We start from the raw sequence: 23,218 nt of genomic DNA, 5'->3' as shown, positions 1-23,218 counted from the left end.
AGCTATTCTAGCAGAGCTTGCTAGGCAGGCAGATGGACAGACCAGGCCAGGGGTGTGGGGGCAGTGGGTGTTGAGGGAAGGGAAGCAGTTCCCTGCCAGAGATTTTATGCTCTTAGGAGCCTGGCTCTTTCCAGATCCCCACCAGAGGCTTGTGGAAGACAATCTCTTGCTCACCCCTCCATTCTGGCACCTCAGTCCCAGGATTTTAAAGTATGTTGTTCCACTCGTACAGTATTATACTGCCACATGAGAATAAGGATCACATTCCCCCAGTTTTTAGAGGAAAAAATAGCATGGAAGGAAAATGTACATTTATGCAGTATGTAATAAGTGCCCCAAATCTTGGTATTGGTTATAGCCTTTCAGCTCCACCACCCCATAATAAAGATGAGAAAACTGAGGCACAGCCAAACAGTCATTTGCCCAGGCTTGTCCTCACTAGTAAGTGCTTAAAAATATAGTTGCCTCGGTTGGACTTTTTTCTCCCATGACGTCTTTACAAGTTGTGGCAGTGTCCATCCATTATCAGTGTGGTTTAACAGAACATACACTGTGAAGGACCTTACACTTACTTAGTCACCAGTTCATGGTCTTTTTCAGGTGTTGTGACTTCTGTTCACCAGTGTGTGAACCTGTGTGATTACAAAGTGGTAAGTGCTGTCAATAACAGAAATATGGACAGTGATCCTGCTTATCCTTTCCCTCTCCAGGCTCCATGGCAGGAGAAGGATAAGGCATCCAACCCTCTCCCAATAATGTCTATACTTGGCTAATATGCTCTGAATCACTAAGGATGCTCACATAACCAAATAAGGTTAAATGTTCAGACTTCTTGCAGGTTCTGAGTATTTCTCTTCTTTTTCCAGATCTCCAGATGTGTTAGTTAGCTGATTGTTCTAACAAACAACTCAAAGCCTCAGTTGCTTAACAGAATAGAAATTTGTTGCTCATGTGAATTTAATGTGGCCTATCGGGGTGAAAAGGCTCTCCAGACTCTTTGATCCACCCAGACTTCTTCCATGGCTTGGTTCTCTCAACTTCTCATGTTTTGCTGTTGTCTTACTTCACCCATGCTGCTATTACAGAATATCGCAGTCTGGTTTGCTTGTAACCAACAGACATGTTTTTCTCACAGTTTGAGAGGCTGGAGATCAAAGATCAAGGCTCCAACATGGTCAGGTTCTGGTAAGAGCCTTCTCCGTACTTCAGAGTCAGCAACTCCTCACTGTGTCCTCACAAGGTGGGAGTGTTATGGAGCTCTCTAGGGTTTTCTATAAGGGCACTAATCCTATTCCCAAGGGCTGCACCCTCATGACCCAAAGACTTCCCTCAGGTCCCACCTCCTAATGCCATCATGTTGGGTATTTCAACATACGAATTTCGGGGGACACATATTCAGACTGTAGCAGTCATTCTCTGCTGGGTTGTTTGTTTCTGGCTGACAGGCAGAAGATGTGAGAGGGCATGGAGGGTCCTGCCAGGAGCTTATGGAACAAGCCTGGAAGGGGTGTACATTACCTTTGCCTGCAACTCATTGGCTAGAGCCTAGTCACAGGGCTCCACTCAGCTACACGGAGGCTGGAGAATGTGATCTTTCTGTGCGCCCAAGAGGAAGATGAAGCGGAAGTTTGGTGGAAATGTTTGTCTTGTTCCTGCTCAGTTGCTTTGGGTAACAAAAGTGGACTTATAGGAGGGTAGCCTTTAAATATTGGTTCACCTGACCAAGTAGAACTGTTTTATTGTGACTAATGAAAGTTGCATTTGCCATGATCCTCAGTGGGGTTCTATGACCCAATTGATACCCATGCTGGGATTTCAGGAACAGTGACTTTTGAACTTGAGTGAGTTGACTGTGGTCAGGTTCCACTTCTTTTCAGGCTAGTCAGCCCATTTCTCCACTGCAAAAAGCTGTTCCCTTCCGTTCACGATGCCACCTGGCTTTGCATGCAGAGGTTCAGGAAGACGAATGCATCCCTAAATGATGTTTGGTCCCTCAGAATGACACTTAGACAACTCTCAGTGAGATGTACCTGGTTGAGGCATCAAAGATAGTGGGAACACTTGTTGCCACTGAAGCAGTGAGTCTGCTGGTGGGCTTTTGTTTTTTACATCAAAGATGGTGGAGACTGGAGGTCTCCTGCAGTTGCAGTCTTGTGCTACTGGGGTAAAAGGTTTTACCTGCATGTTATTCTCTGTGATCATTTGTCTTGTGGATTCACTGCTATTCATGAAACCCGTGTCTCCTCTTCCCCTAAGGTTTGTTTGAGGAGCTGTTTGCTCTTCAGATTAGCCTGGGAATCTGCCTGTGAACTGTAAGTGTTAGTTTTTTTGTTTGAATCAATGAAAAGACAGATAATATGTAATTTTTAAAAAATTCTTAAGCAGACAATCATTTAACAAGGAAATCACAGATGTAATTCAAGAACAATTCTAATTAAGACTCATCACTAAAATTGGGTCACTCACTGAAATGTCAATTGTAGTGCTTAGTCTGAGTTCCAAGTATGATTACTCTTTACCCTAAGTTCTAGAATTAAGACTAGATACAGTTGCCAAATCAAGTATATGTGTATTCTAAATAATAAATGTGATTTTTTGAGTGGCTTCTTAGGGCTAGTGTGGCAGGTTGTGGTACATTCATTGCTGTTCTAGACTTGACAAAGCAATGAGCTTCTCAACTTTTTTGGGGGTGACCCCCATCTCAGGGAATCAGCCGACAGCTCTGGACTGTGGTCATCAATGTTTTTGTGTAATTTCCGTGAGTTCAGGGAGGTGCTCAGTGAGAACCCTGCTCTCAGGGTGTCAGTATTACACCGTTGAAGTTGGAGAAGCGCTACCATAGCAAAAAGGTAAATAATCCAAGTAAATACCTGTAAAATCCAAGTAAAAAAATGCAAATCCAATTACTACCAAGTAAATAATCACAAACAGCCTGATCTGGGTGAGCTCTGAAACTTGTTGTGAGCCAGGTATATCAGAAAAGGAGAATGCAATGGCACCCCACTCCAGTACTCTTGCCTGGAAAATCCTATGGATGGAGGAGCCTGGTAGGCTGCAATCCATGGGGTTCCTGAGAGTTGGACACAACTGAGTGACTTCACTTTCACTTTTCACTTTCATGCATTGGAGAAGGTGGCAACCCACTCCAGTGTTCTTGCCTGGAGAATCCCCGGGACGGAGAAGCCTGGTGGGCTGCCATCTATGGGGTCGCTAAGAGTCGGACATGACTGAGAAACTTCACTTCACATATCAGAAAAGGTAAATTTCTTGAGGATTGGTTTGGAATGAAATGGAGATGAATAGTATCCTCTCTGAATTGCATATTTAAAAAAAAAAAAACAAGCCTGAATGGAAAATATACAGATTATCTTGTACTTCCTTGGTTATACAGTGGATGAGAGTCTGCCTGCCAATGCAGGGGACACAGGTTCAATCCCTGGTCCAGGAAGATCCCGTGCACCGCAACTACTCAGCCTGTGCTCTAGAGCCCAGGAGCCACAGTAAGAGGAGCCACTACAATGAGAAGCTCGTGCACTGCAACTAGAGAATAGCCCATGCTCACCACAACTAGAAAGAGACCTAGCACAACAACAACAAAACATTATTTTGTTCCAGGAGACTGGATAGTATAGCACAGATCCTGTAGGGTTACCCTGGCCTCCTTTTGATAAAGAAAATGTGTTCAGAATCAGTGTTTACACATAGACACAGAGAACAGAGTACTGGTTACCAGATGGGTAGGGAGTGGGGGAAGGACTAAATTCAAAGATGTCAACTGGATGGTGACCGATGGAAACTAAAGTTTTGGTGGTGAGCGTGCTGGAGTATATACAGAAGTCACAATATAATGTACATAGGAAAGGTATTTAATGTTTTAAGCCAGTGTTGTTGTATAGTCATGTCTGACTCTTTTGTGAACCTGTAGCCCGCTAGGTTCCACTGTCCATAGAATTTTCTCCAGGCAAGAATACTTTAGTGGGTTGCCATTTCCTCCTCCAGGGGATCATCTCGACCCAGGGATCTAACCTGGGTCTGCTGCATTGGTAGGCAGATTCTTTGCTGCTGAGCCACCTGGTTACCTCAGTTTTTTGAAAAGTCACCATTAGGAAGGTTGTATATCATCCAGATGAATTCATTTGCCTTCATGGACTGAAAAAGAATCAATGATTATACTTTGCTCGCTTCTCCCTGCTCTCACCTTCTGCTGCTCACCTTTATTTTCCTGCAATTTGAGGTAGTTGATGTCAGATATTCCAGCCCCCTGAGCCCCACTGGGAGGGAAGAATGCATGGTTTTTGAGTCACTGGGCCACGGGTTCCAGCTCTGCTTGCTGTCACGCTGCAGTCTCATGGTGGCTATGCTTGGCAGAATAATGACCTCTTCAGGTGTCCACGTTCTACTCCCAGGGACCTATGAATATGTTGACTTCCATGGCAAGACAGACTTTGCATATGTGACTAAATAAAGGATCTTGGAATTGGGGGGGAGTAAAGAAAGCTGAGTGCCGAAAAATTGATGCTTTTGAACTGTGGTGTTGGAGAAGACTCCTGAGAGTCCCTTGGACTGCAAGGAGATCCAACCAGTCCATCCTAAAGCAGATCAGTCCTGGGTGTTCATTGGAAGGACTGATGCTGAAGCTGAAACTCCAATACTTCGGCCACCTCATGCGAAGAGTTGACTCATTGGAAAGACCCTGATTCTAGGAGGGCTTGGGGGCAGGAGGAGAAGGGGACGACAGAGGATGAGTTGGCTGGATGGCATCACCGACTCAATGGACATGAGTTTGAGTAAACTCCGGGAGTTGGTGATGGGACAGGGAGGCCTGGCATGCTGCGATTCATGGGGTCGCAGAGTTGGACACGACTGAGCAACTGAACTGAACTGAACTGATCCTTGATGATCTGGCTGGACCCATGTAATCTCAAGGGGCTTTATGATTGGAATAGGGAGAAGCAGAGGGAAGGCATCCTGTGAAAGACCTACTGGCCATGGCTGGCTTTCAAGATGCTGGAAGCCACCACAGATGCCAGCAGTCTCAAAGCTGGAAAACAAGAGAGAATGGCTTCTCCCTAGGGCCTCCAGAGAATACAGTCTATGGACACCTTGGTTTTAGTTCGGTAAAATCAATCTGGGCTTCCAGTCTCCGGTGCTGAAAGATGACACATGTTGTTTAACATCACCTGCTTTGTGGCAGTTGGTCACAACAACATAAGGAAACTAGTATAGTCTGAAGCAAGTCTATTGGAGGTGGAGGTGGAGTGGATGGAGCTGGTATCTGTGCTGTAACTCAGGAGGCCACAACCAGCCAGCAGGACCCCATGAGATTCATCAGATCACCTCCATTTTAAAGATTAGGAAACTGAGGCAGGCCCAGGGAGAGAAGGAATGACTTATCCAAGGTTTCTTGGCAGTTTCTCTGGGAACTGGTAGTGACTGAGATGGCCCAGTGCCACTTCTTTTTTGTTGTTGTTATTTTATTTGTGGCCATGCTGGGTCTTTGTTGCTCCACGGGCAAAATTTTTCTCTAGTTGTGGTGCACAGGCTTCTCATTTTGGTGGATTCTCTTTTTGCAGTTCACAGTCTCAGTAGTTGTGGAGCAGGGGCTTAGTTGTTCTGTGGCGTGTGGGATCTTCCCAGACCAGGGATTGAACCCGTGTCTCCTGCATTGGCAGGCAGATTCTTTACCACTAAGCCACGAGGGAAACCCCCCAACGCCATTTCTTAAAGAGCCCTACAGGATGCAGCAGGCAAAAGGGAACAAAAAGCAGCCCATGTCTGCGTCCTACAGATTCTCCCCCTTCTTGTGGACCAACTCGGGTAAGAACGACCAACAAAACGTATTCACTTCCTCTGCCGAGGCCAACAAGAGCTGTTTGAGAAGTGGGGAATCTACCGTGGGAAGATCTATGCAGGGAAGTCAGCGACTCCGGGTCAATGTTGCTCAGATAGGAGGAGACTGGGGAGAAATGACCACATGGGGGCTTCACCTTGGGGAACGCTGAGTGCCCAGCCCCTCAGTTCATCATCCAACTCCTCCATATTCTGAAAATGCTGGGGCACTTATGCTGTGCACCATACCTGCTTGTTCCTTGATAGTGAAGCATGCTCGTGCCGTCCAGGTTTGTCCTGAGCCCTTGAACAAATGTGTTCAAGAGATCCCTGCAGGGTGATGAGAAAGGCCATTTCTTATTCCACTGCTAGGAGTGTGTACTGACGTTAAAGCAGTTTGGCAGTGTGCATCAAGGGTTTGCTATAAGCTCACATCCATTATTTACAAGAAAGAACAGAACATTGGAACATGCCTAAATTGATGACTTGAGGTTCCTGGTAAAACAGTTATGGTTCACTGCATGTGGCAGAAGATTCTCACGTGATAGGAAGTGATGGTGACAGAGACTTAAAGGACATGAGGAAAGATATGAATGAAAAAAAAAATTAGCGTGTGAAATTGTATCTAGTGTGATGTCAGCTGTGGAGAAATGTAGGAAAATAAGCTAAACCATCAATCCAGGACTTCTGAATCATAGGTGCTTTTATTTCCTATGCTTTTATATTTTACTATCTGAATATGTTACTTTGGATTTACGATAAAGAGAAAAGAGCTTCATATCCTTTAACCCTGTAAGTTTATTTCTGGAATCTTTCAAAGAAAATAATTGTAAATACAGTTTACAAGCTGTATGCACAGAGATGGTCCCATCATCATAGTTTTTTAAATGGAGATATAATTCACGTATACCATAGAAGTCTCCCTTTAAAACATACCATTCACTAGTTCTTAGTGTAATTACCCCCAAAGGAAGCCTAACCTCTTAGCAATCACTCCCCATTCCCACTTTATCTCTAACCCCTGAAATCACTGATCTACCGTCTGTCTCTGTGAATTTGCATGTTCTGGACATTTCTCGTAGATGAATGCATACAGCATGTAGCCTCTGTGTCTGGCTTCTGTCACCCAGCACAGTAACTTCAAAGTTCATCCATATTGTAATGTTTGCCAGTACTTCATTCTTTTTTTATGACTGAATCACATTCCATCCATAGACCACGTTTTATTTGTCCATTTATCAGTTGATGGCCCTTAGTTGTTTTCACCTTTTGGCTATGGCGAATAATGCTGCTGTGGACATTCTTTTGGGTGGATATATATTTTTGTTTCTCTTAGGTATACACATAGGTATAGGATTTCTGGCTTACATGGAAACTGTTTGACTATTTGAGAAATTGTTGTACTTGAGAAATTGTTGAAGTGTTGAACTCATGAATATTTACACTAGTGGAAATTAGGAAATAATATATCTATTAGGAAATAATGTATCTACTGATTGTAGGAGGGTGCTTGTGTTGTGTGCTTAGTCGCTCAGTCATGTCCGACTCTTTGCAACCCCATGGACTGTAGCCCACCAGGCTCCTCTGTCCATGGGATTTTCCAGGCAAGAATACTGGAGTGGTTTGCCATGTCCTCCTCCAGGGGATCTTCCCGACCCAGGGATCTAACCCATGTCCCTTGTGTCTCCTGCATTGACAGGTGGATTCTTTACTGTAAAATATATTAATCCTCCTTCCCTTAATGAACAAAATGTTTGCAAAAATGCAACGTACTTATTCTTAGGTCAGGTGTTGGGGGTCAAAGGCAGTTGAGACAGGGTCATTGTTCTCTGAATCTGCTGTTTGGATTTATCCATCTATTTATCAGGATGACACATCCTCCAGGGGCTTCCCTGATGGCTCAGCAGGCGAAGAATCCACCTGCAGTGCTGGAGACACAGGAGACACGGATTCGATCCCAGGGTCAGGAAGATCCCCAGAGGAGGAATGGCAACCCACTCCAATATTCTGGCCTGGAGAATTCCATGGACAGAGGAGCCTGGTGGGCTACAGTCCATGGGGGTCACAAAGAGTCAGATACAACTTAGTGACTCAACAACAACAACAACACAAAATAAGTGAGCTGGGTTCAGCAGCACTGGAAGAGCAGGCTTCCCATCTATGTTTGTTGACTAAATGAGGTCATATATATAAAAGATGCTTTGAATGCTCCTGTGCTTGGCCATTTTCTCTAGGCTTATGCGTGAATCTAGAATAGCAGAGATGTGCTCAGAACTCAGTTTATCTTTAGGTGGCACTTTGTTGCGGTTTGGTCCCATTCAGGACTTGAGTCATGCACAGCACTCTGCCATTACTTGTTTGACTTGGAACCATGCCACCACTATCCCATTCCCTACCTGTAAAGGAACTATGCTGTGGACATTGGTGTTTGGGGCCGGGACAGAGGGTATGCAGTAGACTCATCTTGTGATGTAGGGTTTTGAACGCATCGTATGTAAGAGGATTTCCAAGGGTATGTTTTACTTTCTATATGTATGTTTCTGTTTTGATATTGACTCCTAACTTCTTAAAACCATATGTTTAAAATGAAGATGAGACCAATCAGTGTTGTTCTGATGGTGTTGATCAGTTTGTAAAAGCTGCTGAGAGAGACAGAACTTTGTTGTCAGACCAGTTTGGGGAAATAACATATTCAAAATTCATACTGGTCTTGTGAGGTTTGGCAGTGGTTGTGGTGTCTCACTTTTCTGGGGCGAGAGACTGAAACAGAGATGTGGGAAGATTGAGTTAGTGAAATTTAGGTTATCAGATTCTCATGCATACCAGTCACTGTGCATTTTTAGAGACGACTGAATAGATAGCTGCCCTGACTCAGGGCAATTTTAGGGGTGGCCTGTTTTATACCACAGCTGTCCTGTCAATCTCTGTGATCATGGGGTGTAGGGGAGGGGGAGGTTCTACTTATCTGGAAAACCTTTCCTTTATCTCTCTGTGTCAAGCCAAGCTTTCCGGGATCAGATTGACTTCAAGGAGAAACGTCTGTAGACAATATGCTTTTGTTGTTTTTCTCCAGAAAACAAAGAGGATCCTTTGCAGTTTCTGACTCCTACTGAGTAAAGAATCCAGGCAGTATTTAGTAGGCATCTCCTTGTATCGTTACCATGCTTGTTTGGCTTTTTGCCTTTGGTGGGTGGTAAACATTTAACTCCTTCGCTTATGCCCGGTGGGGGTGGGGGTGTAGATGAAACTTACAAATACATTTTAAATACATTGACACCGTAATGTACAGAAACCAAAAGTTGAGACCGGGGAACATTTGTCAGAGAATGAGAACAAAACATAGGTGCTCTCATGTTGTGGCAGAGCCACATTCCATTGTCATCAACTCATTAAGCATACAGCTTCAAAGATGCCTGTTTTACCTGTTTTGTAACTGTCAATATCTGTTTTCACTGGTATTTAAAGTTGCGTGTGGGATAGTCATGCTTTTAACCATGAGTATACTGATACTGTTACTGATGATTATTTAGGCAAAGTCAGTAAGTTACTTTTCCAACCAGATAGTTGGAACGAAAGCAGTCAATTTGTTAAGATGATACAGAATTTTGTATTAAAACCAAATTCTAGGGTCAGCTCAGCAAACTTAGGTGAAATTGACCTCACTTTCACATTTGCTTTCATAATTTTATTTTGCAGGATAACAAAGCCATTGACCTTTGCCGACTGTGTTGGGGATGAACTTCCTTTAGGATGGGAAACTGTATATGATAAACAAATTGGAATTTATTACATGGACCACATAAATAGTAAGTAGAATGCCACGCTTGAGTTGTTATATATGGTTGGGTTTTCACGTCGATCTCACAGATGCTAGGAACTCTTCTTGTAGAGTGAAGCAATTGTTACTCTCCAACACAGCATTAAACTGGATTTTATAAATGTTGTCTGAAGTGTTCATTAGCTGAGTTGTTCAAAAATTGAAGTGATTGTATGTTGGCTTGTATATTGCCCAGGATTGCATGGAATATATTGAATGCAGAGTTTGAATACCTAATAGAAGGAATAAATTTGATAAATTTCCCAGGCAGTCTGGTAATAGAAACCTCTAACCAAATGAGGACAGTATTTCTTACAGAGTGGAATTTACAAGTTCTTGGAACAATAAATGCCCAAATGATTATCTGAACTTCATTTTGTCTTATCCCTTTGATTTTTTACTGTAATGTGCCAAACCTTTTGGAGCTTTGTGAATGGAGAAAATGATGTAAGGACCTCAGCTAAAATCACAGGTCCTGGACCATGCCAGCCTTCTCTGTAGAATTGTTGGGAGCAGTGGTTCTCATCTGGGGCTGGTGTTACCTCCCAGGGACACTTGGTGGTGTCTGGGGGCATTTTCAGATACTTAGCCTGCAGTGATTTGGCTCTTACCCAATGCCTGAGCAGAGGGCTGAGTGTGGCCCTGGCCTTGCTGCCCTCCGCAGTGGTTACCCCACGGGCAGGAGGGCTTCTTAGGCAGATCCACTGCTGACAGGATGGACGTGGTGCTTAGCAAGGCTGCACCCAGGGGCCACCCTCCCCTGGCCTGGCTGCCGAGCACCTCAGGGATGCATGCAGCTGGAGTTTCTGGCTATCTGGGCCACCTTCCCCTCAGGTCAGGGCTTCGCTGTCTCCGGGCCTGGGTGGCGTTACTGAACAGCACAGGCATCGGCCTTACACGACTTTTCTGGAAAGCCTACTGAGGCCCAGGACCACCTTGTACTGGCTCGTCTCTCGTAAACCCTGCTTCTCCTCCTGCTGTGTCCCCTTCTTTGCTGTGAGTGTGCCTTGCTCGCCTGCTCACTGAGTCACAGCAAGTTTTACAAAGCAGCCCTCCGTGCTGGCCACTCAGGAAAGTGAGACCCAGGATCCACTGTCAAGGATTTGATATGACACACTAGACATGGCCACGAACCTGGAAACCATGTAATCACCAAGGACTTTCTTCTAACCACCTTGAGTGTAATTGGGGTGACCCAGCACCATGGAGGATGTGGCTGAAGACGTCAGCTCCAGGGTCATGCCACCTCTTCTCTCTGAAACCTTCAGTGAACCCAACTTTTTTTTCTTCCCTGGGGACAAGAAAGATTTTTATTGTGATAATGGGCCAAAGACCCCATTCCAGAAAACTTGCTCCTGAGAATCAAGCTCTCTTTTTTTCTTTAGATTTTTTTATTAATTTAATTTTTTTTTTTTTTTTTTTTTTTTTTTTTTACTGTGATGGGTCTTCATTGCGGATGTGAGCTTTCTCTAGTTGCAGTGAGCAGGGGCTACTCTCTAGTCATAGTGCTCGGGCTTCTCATTGCAGTGGCTTCTCTTGTTGTGAAACACAGCCTCTAGGCACACGGGCTTCAGTAGTTGTAGCATGTGGACTCAGTAGCTGTGAAGCACAGGCTTAATTACTGTGCAGTGTGTAGAATCTGCCCATACCAGGGATTGAACCCATGTCCGTTGGATTGCAGGGAGAACTCTTAGCCACTGGACCACCAAGGAAGCTCCCTTGGGATCTTAACTCTTGCTAGCACAGATGTAAGGGAAAAGCTCTTTAAAGACAGAGAACCTGAGGAGTCACATGTTAAGTTGGAACTGTGCAGATTGACAGTGCAGTGAGGGACCAGAGGGGCCCTGGTCTGGTCACCTTCAGGGTTCCCAAGATCCTCGGGGGCCCTTGACAGAGTGCGAATGATGCCTGTCGACCTTGGTGAGTCTGATGCCTACATCATTGTCAGAGACATCTGGGCACTTAAAACAGCTGTGACCTCCCCCCCCCCCACCCAGATCCACTGAATCTGAACTCCAGGGCTAGGTCAGGACCCTGATTTTTGTTATTTTTTGTTAATTCTCCATGGGAGCTTTTAAGACCCAGAGAGGCTTTCCAGGAGGGGACCTGGGATAGCAGTGTGAAAGAGGATAGGGGATGTTGCTCGAAGGAGATTTCAAAAGAAACTTACTTTAAACATCCTAGTGAGTGCTACTGTGTATGTGTGGGGCGGGTGGGGGTGGGGGTAGAGATGACATAGAATTTACATTTGTAACCATTTTGAGGTGAGATGCACAGACCATAAGGTTCACCATTGAAAAGTGTACAGTTCAATGGCATTGGGTGCATGGAGTGTTGTCCAGCTATCACCTCTAATTCCAGAACATTCATCATGCCCTGGTAAGACCTTCTGCTTTAAAAGAGGCTCTTGTGGTGTAGAATCAGAAGCAGAGTTGGGAAGGTGACTGTGGCGAGTACTCAGAGGATGGCTTTTGGTGGGATGAGGCAGGCAGGTGTTTTGGGAGAGAGGGTGTGAGAATCTGATTGAACTAAAGGGAGAAGGAGGGACGTCCTGGCATCAGTCACTATTATATGCAGGGGCAGGAATGGCGAGTTCTGGAGGGCCCTTGAAATAGTCTGCGTGCGGGATGAGGGGCAGGCATACTCTGAGGATAAGTTCCCCGTTAGCTCAGTGGGTCGATGAAGATGAAGCCACTCATTCCAAGGGGGCAGACGGAGAAGCAGGCACTTGTCAGTGTGTGGCTTCCTTTGGATTGCTGTGGTTTGGGTAGCGAAAGCGTGCTGTGTGAGACTGAATTGTTTTGGACGAGCGACTCAGAAGTTCTTTGTGTCCGTCCACGTGGTGATGCCTCTTGGAGGCAGGAGGAAAGAAAAGACGGGCACTCAGGAGAGAGGTTGGAGCCAGAGGTAGGCGTGAGCCCTTTGAGGAGCTGGTTGAATGACAGCCGGAGCGGCAAGTGGGGAATTTATAGGAAATTCATGAAAGATGCAGAAAGTTCTGGTCTGGCATGGGAGGTAGGAGAAGGGGAGTGAGCCAGTCCCCGGGACAGCAGAGGCAACAGCAGCCCACGTTGAAAAAGGCAGGGAGAGAAAGGTTGTATGTGTCTCTTAGTTTGAGAGTGATGGTCTCCTTTGGGTTCCTGTCCACCAACATTTACTCATAGATAGCTAGTGGGAAGCTGCTGTATGATGCAGGGAGCTCAAACCAGGGCTCTGTGCCAACCTAGAGGACTGGGATGGGGTGGGAGGTGGGAGGGGGGCTCAAGAGGGAGGGAGACATGTGCACTCATGGCTGATTTACATTGTATGGCAGAAACCAACACAGCATTGTAAAGCAATTATCCTCCAATTAAAAATAAATTAAAGGGGCACTCTTTCTGCTCCCTTCTGATACCTGTGTGAGAAGCTTTCTCTATGTCTTTTATACTTTAATAAAACTTTTTAAAAATTAATTTTAAAAAATTGTCTGGTATCGTCTTCCCCTACGCATCTACAGAGCTTTCTTCTCGACCCAGGCATGGCTGTGTTGATAGGAGGTGACCCACACTCTGGGAGGGTTCATCATACAGATGCTTCCATGATGTACATCATGGTCAGTCATTAACTTTTGTATTGATTAGTCACATAACTACACGATTTTTCAGCTTAAAGATGGGACTCGAAAGACCCTCATATTCTTCCCCTTTCCATTTCAGAGCTGACCCAGATTGAGGATCCCAGAGAGCAGTGGAGGCGGGAGCAGGAACGGATGCTAAAGGAGTATTTAATTGTAGCCCAGGAGGCTCTCAATGCCAAGAAAGAAATCTACCAGATTAAGCAGCAGCGCTTCGAGCTGGCCCAGGAGGAGTACCAGCAGCTGCACAAGATGTGTGAGGATGACAGCCGCTCGTACACCAGCTGTGAGTTGAGCATCCCCCTCCAGGAGCACGTGGGGCTTCCAGAGCAGGGTCTCTGCAGACCCCAGTCTCTGCAGACCCCAGGCGCAAGTCAAGCAAGACAGCTGAGTAAAGTGTCTGATCGCCTACTGTTAGGTAGTCAGCCACCCATGCCGGCATCCGATGGTCACTCCCTACCACTCCATCAGCAAGTGTTTATCAGGTGCCCACTCAACATGGTGGAGCTGAGATAGGATGGGAGAGGCCCCTGCCCTCCTGGAGTTTCCATGTAGGGAGGGAGGGAAGGGAGAAAGCAAGGAAGCACAGTTTCAGGTAGTGACACAGAACCGCCTCCCGACTCACATTTGTCAGCGTGGAAAAGGGTTTACCCGGAGATCCCTGCTTGTCTGGGGTGATCCTGGGGAATTCCTTACAATGGTTTTATTGCTCAGGAGCCTCCACTTATGTCAGACCCCTGTCTCTTTATAGCATCCTTTCTTGCACAAGACACTGAAGGTGGAGAAACTCAGTATAACGTGGGGAAAGCGGGGAACTCTGCCCAAGTAAGATGGATGCACATTGATGTTCTCCAAAGGGAACCCCTCTGAGTTTCAGAGCCTGCCAAGCATGGGCTCCTGTTATTAGGACTCAGGAGATGCACAGGAACAGGAGGAATCACTCAGAAGCCAAAGCTTCTGGTTCCTGACCCATTCAGTCACTGCCTGAGCCAGTCCATTCTCGACAGAGTTGTCACACTTAACTGTGCACCGAAGGTGTGCGTGGCTGTGACTCGCCTGGTGGCAGTGAGCTTGGGGAGAGTGTATGAAGTTGGTACTGCTAGATTTTATCTTATAAAAACCTAAATCTGATTGAAACTTGGAGGGACTTAGCTGTGACATGAGTGCCATGTTGCCAGGCGTGTAGCTCTGGAGACACAGCTTTGAACGTTAAAGACATGCTCAAAGCTTTATTTATCCTGTGTTGCAGGTCAGAATGGAGTTGAGGCGAGGGGGCCAGACATCTTTTTTACTGCAACTGCTGTCGAAGGTGAATAAGCCATACGAGCTGTGGAGAAGAGAGCGGTGAGGGTGGAGTTTGCCCCCTGTAGCAGGAATTTAGGTAGCTGTGTTTCTATGTACCATGAAAGATTGCAGGCTCAGGTATGATGGTGTGTAGTTTCCAGGCTGCTTCATCTCTTGCCCTTCAGCTCTTGGTATGTACTAGGTTTTTTCTTGTTTGTTTGTTTGTTTTACTGTCCATCAGAATGCGATGTGTCAGCTCCGTGCTAACTTTTAGGAAAAGCTGGTTTCTTCATAATTTTCTTTATTTGTCATGTCTTTCTTTGATTTTGGTATCAGGATAATAATTGACCTCCCAGAATGAACTGGGATATGTTTCCTCTTCCCCAATTTTTGGAAAGTTTGTGTGGGATTGGTATTGATACTTAATTCATTGGCAGGCAAATTTTTTTTACCACTGAGCCACCTGGGAAGCCCAGTGTTGATACTTTCTTAACCATTTGATAGAATTCACCAGAAAAGCCATCTGGTTCTTTGTAGGAATGTTTGTAACTATAAATTCAGTACCTTTAATAGACATGGGCCTGTTCAGGTTTTCCTCTTTCTTCTTGAGTCAGTTTTGATGTTTGTGTGCTTCAAGGAATTTGTCTCTTTCATCTAGTCCAAAAATCAGTAAGCTTTTCTGTAAAGGATCAGATAGTAAGTATTTTAGGCACCATAGGTCATATGGTCTCAGGTGCAACTACTGAACCCTGTTGTTACAGTGCAAAAGCAGCCAGACATGACACGTAAATGACGTGTGTGATTTGTTCTGATAAAGAGTATAAAAATAAGAAACAAGCTGAATTTGGCCCACAGGGAATCTGCTGACCGCTGATCAAGCTGTCAAGTTTTGAAAGTTTTCATAGAATTCCCATGTGATTCTTTGAATGTCTAGACTCTGAGCTAGTGTCCTCTCTCTTATTTGTGATAATAATAATTTGTGCTTTATTTTCTTAATCAGTGTAGCTCAACCTTTATTGATTATGTATAGCATTACAGCAAACTGGGTTTTAGTTTTCTGTTTTCTTCCCCTATTTTTATAATTTTTAAAATTTTTTTAATTGATTTGTTCTCTCTAGTTTTTCCTTCTTTCTACTTAGTTTGCCTTTAATTTCTTTTTCTGCCTTCCTAAAGTGAGACCTTAGAGCATTCATTTCAGACCTCTCATTTTCTCACATAGCCTCTGAAGGTATAAATTCTCCTCTAAGTGCTATTTAACTGCATCCTACAAATTTTGGTTCATGTTTTATGAACCAGATATTCATAATATTTTCTCATTTTCTTTGTGATTTCTCTTTTGACCCATGGATTATTTTAAAAGTAAGCTATTAGAACTTTTTAAAGGTGTGATGTTGTTGATTTCTAATCTGATTGTGGTCAAAGACTAGACTATGTAAGATTTCAGTTTTTTGATGTCTATTGAGATGACTTTATGGCTCAGCATATGGTCTCTTAAACGATCTCATGGACTTGTGCCTCCAGGTTGCATTTGGCTGAAGCAGTGACTTGGAACTGTTTCTGAGAGTATAGTTAGTGGTTCTAAACCTTTCCAAAAGTTGCTTGGTAGATGTAGGTTGGGCCATATAAAATTGTCACTTTTGTAGCTTAAAAAGGGCCAGTTATTGGCAGTTTCATATGATTCAACCTAATAGAGTGTTTCTTCCCAGGCAACTGGTCAGGTTTGGTTAGGTCTCCAAAGAGACTTGCCCGTCAGTCTTGCTAAGAATTGAATGGAAAAAGAGCATAACAGAAGAACCTGGTAAGAAGTCTCTTGCCAGCAATTGAAAGGAAAAATTAGATGAAAAGAACGTATGTTGGACTTCCTGGGTGGTACAGTAGATAAGAATCCGCCTGCCAATGCAGGGGACAAAAGTTCCATCCCTGGTCTGGGAACATTCCACATGCTGCAGGGCAACTAAGCCCATGCACCCTACAGCCCGTGTTCCATTACAAGAGAAGCCACCGCAATGAGAAGCCTGCGCACCTCAAGGAAGAGTAGCCCCCGCTCGCTGCAATGACAGAAAGCTGCTATGCAGCACCAAAGGCCAAGCACAACCTAAAATAAAATAAATAAATAATTTAAAGAGAGAGAGGAGGTATGTCTATGTACTGGTTACTGTACTGGTGCAGCCAGGACTTCAGTTGCAGACCAAGGGGGGACTCAGGACTGGAACCCTTGATGCAAATATAGGAAAACCTAGTTGCAGCCTATGGGATTCCACACCCAGCTGGAGGGGAAGACTCCCAGAGCATCACAGAGCCTAGAGCATAGAAACATCCAGGACTCTGGAGTTGGGACATCCCTCAGCATCAGTTTTTGTATTTCCACAGGCTTTTCCCTCCCCAGACATTTGGGAAAATAGGGAGTTGCAGGTAATTTCATTCTTCCCGTGCCCTCTCAAATTTTATCAATGCCCAGTAAAAAAGTAACAGTCGAGATGCTGTCTTTAAAGTCGTGTATGAAGAAACATTTATTGAGTCAAGGAAGGCGATGACTCCATGGTGTTGATTTGAGATCCTGAGACTCCACCTCCCAACCCACAAGAGGTGCCTGCATAGACTCCATCTCTGTCTCTACTCATGCAGTAGAGGAGGCCAGGTGGGGCCTCCCTATTTTCATGAAGGGCTGGAAATGCCAGTGGCTCTTCCTAGAGCCTGTCTCCTCAGGGAGAAGAACTGTGAATGGAATCTAGGAATTAATCCAAGCATTTTGTCAAGTAGCTGCTGTTCCTGGGTTTTCACCAAGCTCCTTCAGTTTGCCATTTAACCTGAACTCCATTGAGGATACTTCTGTTACATATGACTCAGACAAACTATTTCTGGCCACAGGCTAAAGTTCAAGACAGTCATTCTGGTGGCTTGTGCTATAACAGCCCAGACCTCTGTAAGGTCTGGGCCCATGTCAGGAGCTGCTGGTGGCAGGATCCATGGCACACCTGGGCCCCTGTTGGCCACCCAGCAGGTCTCACACAGCCCAGATCACGCACATTGTTAATCATCCAAAGCAGGGAGGTGTCTCTTTGCTTAGGTACTGGCAGCAGAAGGACCTTGGGACTTAGCCCCCGTAACTTCCTTCATTGCAAGTGACTCAAACTAAAGGAACCATCGTGGAATGGCCTAGTGTTTTCCTGAATTGTTGTGACTGCAACATTTTGAAGCATTGTAACACGGTGATGTTACTTTCCTTGTACACACAAGAAACAATATTCAGTAGACTGATACGTCTTAGGTTACACCTCTGATGAATGGTGGACCTTGGATTTGAGCCCAGATCTTTTGGTGGAGCTAGTTATCAGTGCTGTGTATACTATTTTGGAGACATGAAAGAGTCAGCTTGGAAGAATGGATCACGTGATTTTGAAACAGCCTTCCCTCCCATTGTTCAAGTGACCCGGAAATAAGGACCGACTGTAAACTGACCAGTTGTCTGGCAATTTCACAGCACCTGAAGGGACACGTGATAGGCAGAACGCTTTTTACTTCTCAATTTCCTCATGGCCCACAGTGGGATAGCCAGACTAGTTGTTTAGTTTTCAACAGAGAGTTCCTTAGCACCTGGTGTTGGGGGACACAATTTATCTCTCACGACTGATTATAGGGGGGAAATGAGGCAATAAAGGTAAACAGCCATTTCTAATATTGGAGCAGAAGGGCATGGGGGAGGGCAAACACTCTCTTCCACAGCCTTCACAGATTTCCCCCTGAGTTATGGAAGTCCACAATAAAACTCTTGTTTGTTGTAGAGGAAAAATTTCACATCAATATTGGGCCATCTGGTGTCTGAGAATATCCAAGCCTTAACCTTTCTTGTCTCTGACCACAGCAGAGTCTGCTTTGCTGGCTTTGAGCAGACACATCCCCATGAGACTAGGAGCCCAACTCAGCTATAGTTCTTTACGCTGAGGAACTAGTTGACCAGGGCCCTGGTCCTGTGTGATGCTCCGTAGAGCCCTGCCATGAAACTTCTCTACCATAGACTCAGTTTCTGAGACACACCGAGTACTTTCTCTGCAGCTCCATCTTGTAGAGTTTTCTCCTGCTTTCTTCATTGCAGTATGTTTTTCTGTTTATCTTCTTTTAACACTAAATACATTCGTTATTTCAGAAACTTTTATTTTTCATTCTTCCTGAGAAACTGGCCTCCAGCTGCATTCCAATGAAGTATGTGACCATTGCAGGACCTTTTGGAAGGAATTCTTGCTTGGGGTAAATTATAGTCTGAACCATGGGTCAGCAAAGTTTGGCCCACAGGCTGAATCCTAGGCACTCAGGGTGTTGTATAAATAAGCTTTTATTGGGACCTAGCCAGGTCCATTCACTTAACCATTGTCTGTAGCAGGTACAGGGGCAGAGTTGAGGGACTGAGACAGACAGAGTATGGCCCACAAAGCCAGAAATATTTACTATCTGGTCCTTTGCAGAAGAATTGTCACCCAGTGGTTCTCAACCGTGGCTGCACTGGAGGAATCTCTCGAAGGGCTTTTAAAACGTCTTACAGCCTGGTCCCTACTCCCACCCCATGACATTTAGATTTAATTGGTCTTGACTGGGGCCAGACACTTTAAAAAAAAAAAGAAAAGAAAAGCTTCCCAGGGGATTCCCAGAGTTGAGATCCACTGATCATGACCCTGTCTTCCAGCGGCAGGAGTATGACTTGTTTGTTCCCCATGCTCCTGGGATCTCCCAGAATCCTCCAGCACAAGTCGGTGCCTGGGAAAAAAGTCAGCCTTATCTCCGGTGAGAAAGCGCTGACCCGCCCTGAATTCCTGGCTCAAGCCTGGAGAGGCTTGACCTTATCAGTCCTCAGTCTGGCCTGCATTCTTTCTGAGGCTCCTGGCCCATCCCACAAAGACTATCTGGCCTTCTTTCCCTGGTGAGGGTTTCTCATCTCCTGCCTAGCCTGGGATAAGGGCCACTGTCCACCCATTCAGCCCTTCATCTTCCTGCTCATGGGCATGTTGGAGCAGGCAGGGGAAAAATGGCTCACACAGCATCTTCCCAGGTATTAGTTGGCAGGACTCAACCTCAAAGGCTGTCACCGAGCTCACATGTCCATGAGATCTCCCAGTCTGCCCAAGAGAGGGAATTCTTGGTTTGGATTCAGTGGCCTCTTGTATTACTTGTATAAGTTGCCTCTGAGTGGGCTCTTTTGATTTTTTTCTTTTTTTGTCCATTTGCTTATGGTGCCTTTAAGAAAGAGGTCGTGCCCTCTTCATCTGGCCTCGCCTGATTATAGGCATGTCTTGGTCGGCTCTGGTAATTACTGCCTGTCAGCACGGCAACTGTCCAGGCTTGCTGTCCTTTGTGCCCGAGTACTCCTGGGCTCCCTCGAGCAGGTGCCTGCATTGCTGACTCCTGGAGGTGCGCACCTGGTCCGAAGGCGTAGTCTGCTCATAGGATGTCTTTGGACAAGGACTACCCTCTTTGAAAAGCGTGGCCTCCGCCTGGGGCGATCTTGGGTTCTCATGGTCCAGAGATGTAAGAGGAGATGGAAACAGACACAGATGGACGCATGGATGGGCACATTTCCCCCTTTTAATAGCCCATGAAATCGAAATCTGAAGTAATGACTGGGGTCTGCAGCATTCAGAGCGCTAAACACACAGACTGAGTTCACCTCTTGGGCACTGGGGAGCCGGAGGCCCATTTCTTCTTCCGTTGGAAATACTAATCTGACCCACAGGAGCCCATGTTCTTGACAGAAGTCCCTCTTTGACTGATGGCATGATGTAGATCAAATCATTGCCCACTCAGCCTTCGTCTGTAAAAGTAGGGAAACATACTCGTCATCTCTCACAAGAGGCAGTGCTCTGTGACAACCTGGACTGATGGGGAGGGAGGTTCAGGAGGGAGGGGACATATGTATGCCTGTGGCCAGTTCATGTTGATGTATGGTCAAAACCATCACAACATTGTAAATATTTTTCAATTTAAAAATATATATATATATTTAAAGAAAAGAAAGGCACAATAGGAAAAAAAAAGAATAAAATTCTCATTCCAAAGGGGGAAACAAAGAATTTCTGAGAATAGATGAAATTAATATGAAAGTTACATTGTAGTAGCCAGGTATAGTAATTTACACTGCTGAGGTCCAGCTAAGCCTTAACCTTCTTATATCACCCAAAGCAGTGCTTTACACCTGTGTGGCCTCCTGAAACTGTTTAATAGCTCTGCCCACTCAGACTCTTCAAATCAGAAGGGAGCTTCAGAGGTGAAAGTCTGGTATTTATCCTAAATCTTGAGATTGGAGATGTGTCTCAGCAGAGAGACATTTCTTTTTCTCAGTGTTGTGGTGTACGTGCCATTAAAGGGCTTCCTGGGTGATTCAGGAGTAAAGAACTCGTCTGCAAATGCAGGAGACACGGGTTCTATCCCTGTATCGGGAGGATCCCCTGCTGAAGGAAATGGCAACCCACTCCAGTATTCTTGCCGGGAAATCCCATGGGCAGAGGAGCCTGGCGGGCTACAGTCCATGGAGTCACAAAGAGTTAGACACGACTTAGTGACTAATGAACACACCATTAAAAATGGGATCCAGAGTTTTAAGCTTTCCCCTGGATTCTGCAAATGGCTTCCATTAGACTTACTGGCAGACTTCAGGAACTGAGAATCTGTCTTTAAACTTTTGAGTTATATTATTAAAAGTTACACCAGTGTTTGTCACTCTCCTTAGCACATTAAGATACAGTGTACTCACTGTCTTAGGTACTTGAGTTGCCCTTTCCCTCATCCTAGTCCTGGATTTGTATAGTTTTAGAGACCATAGCAAAAGTAACATGAATGGTATCCATAAGTAAAACCTTTCATCATTTAGGATGGTTTCATTTATAAGTAACAGAGAAGACAAACTCCCCTGGGCCTGAACAGTAAGGCCATCGGTTGTGACCTAGCGGTGTCCAAGGTGGGGGTGGCCTCCCCATTGGTGGACTCGGCAGCTCAGTGATGTCATAGTATGTCAGGATCCCCTCTAGGACTGGCCCAGGCTGAGTGTCCTGGGAGACAGACAGATGCCCGAGAGCCTCAGGACTCTTAGCTATGTGGGAGAACTGGGTGGCAGGTTGCCATGTGTCTATCCATCCGGACCCATCACTCCTGCAGTGTATATGTACTTCAAGTCTCTTCACTAATTTACCCTATGAAATTGCAGACAGAGTTTTGGCAGTGATTTCAGATCATTGTTCCTGATGTTTAACATTGCAGTTAACTTCCCTGGACTTTGGTGATGGGGTTACTTTCAGTTTTGAATGGAAAAGATCCCAGGCAGTAACTGTTGGCATTGTCTTCCTTGCCTACAACGTGACAAGCGGACACACATGGAAGGAGTCAGGAAGCCCTTCGCTCATTGGCTTGTTGTCTGGGCCCCAGTGGAAGTCCCTTCCACTCGGGCCTGGGAAACTTATGTCCCAGGAGTTAAATGTGGAGATTTTGTAGAAATAATTTCTGTCTCTTTAAGATCATTGTTTGAGGTGTTCCTTTCCTTACTGATTTTAAATGAGACCAAAGAATCAGGCAAATGGAGGTTCTAGGATTTGGAAATAGATGTTCTTCATCTAAGAAAGAATTCTGTTTTAAAAACATTTTACTCTGTGTTTTGAGGAGATTAGAATTCTAAGAACATTTGAGGTAAAGTTGACAAATACTTAGCTCCTCCAGGTATTTATTTCCAGTAGATTCTAGTAATTTGAAATTCTGACTGATGGGGGCTTCAATAGTAGACATTCCATAGAACTGGTTTTTTTTTTTTAAGGAGACATCTGGAGAGCTCAGATTAACTTGGGATGTGGTTCTGTTTGAGGATATTAAATAATCTTGCCGTTTAAATCACTTGATGGCCTTGAGCCATCTTCTCCAGTATTAAATCAGGACATGATTATAAACTAGTTTCTAGATGTTGGCATCTAAGTTACCTGAATGACAGTCTTTTGCACCTAGATCAAAGGAGTTAAAGAATGGATGCTGACATGGAACTGTACTCATTGTCCTGTGGCAGCCTGGATGGGAGGGGGATTTAGGGGAGAATGGATACATGCATATGTGTGGTTGAGTCTCTCTGCTGTGCCCCTGAAACTATCACAACACTGTTAATCAGCTATATCCCAATACAAAATAAAAAGTTTAAAGTTTAAAAAAAATGGATGATGGCCTTGCAGATGGCTCTTATGAACAGGTGAAACTAAAGAAAATGACCCAGAGGCAGATTCCATAAATGTGGGGTGACTCTCAGATGAAGAAAGAAGAGGAACCTACACAGCTCAGGGAGGGACAGGAAGCAAGTCACTGTAGCTGCAAGGCCTAAGAGAAAGGAGACAGAAGCATGAAGAGAAAGGGATGCAGAGAAATGGACGGGGTGATAGAAATTAGAAGTGGCTGTGTGCTGCTCCAGTTGCTGAGACAGCAGAGAAGGCTTGACTATGCTCAGCATGCAACTGGGTGGCCAAGTGTGTCTCATTCACCCCCAGGTATTGGCCCTCTGTAACCACGATGCTGTGTCTGTTACAAGACTTTAAATCATACGTGCTGCACTGCTGAAGAAAGCATTTAGCTATGCGATCTGATTTAGCGGAACATCCATCAAAAACAAACTGCTAGAATAAAAGTGTGGGTACTTCACTTCAGCTCTTGGGGAGCCAACA

At 45.0% G+C, this 23,218-nt stretch overlaps 1 protein-coding gene across 1 annotated transcript in view; it reads left to right on the top strand.

Annotated features, from left to right (window-relative positions):
* WWC3 (WWC family member 3) overlaps window positions 1-23,218 on the top strand; it is a 108,705-nt gene that overhangs the window by 30,294 nt on the left and 55,193 nt on the right. The window contains exons 2-3 of the mRNA XM_061137862.1: window positions 9,526-9,635; window positions 13,342-13,545. Of these exons, the coding sequence (XP_060993845.1) occupies window positions 9,526-9,635; window positions 13,342-13,545 (314 nt within the window). The remainder of the gene's footprint in view (window positions 1-9,525; window positions 9,636-13,341; window positions 13,546-23,218) is intronic.

This window comes from Dama dama, chromosome X (genome assembly GCF_033118175.1).
Source record: "Dama dama isolate Ldn47 chromosome X, ASM3311817v1, whole genome shotgun sequence".
In the NCBI taxonomy this organism is placed as follows: Eukaryota; Metazoa; Chordata; class Mammalia; order Artiodactyla; family Cervidae; genus Dama; species Dama dama.
This window is presented reverse-complemented; position numbering and strand designations above follow the sequence as displayed.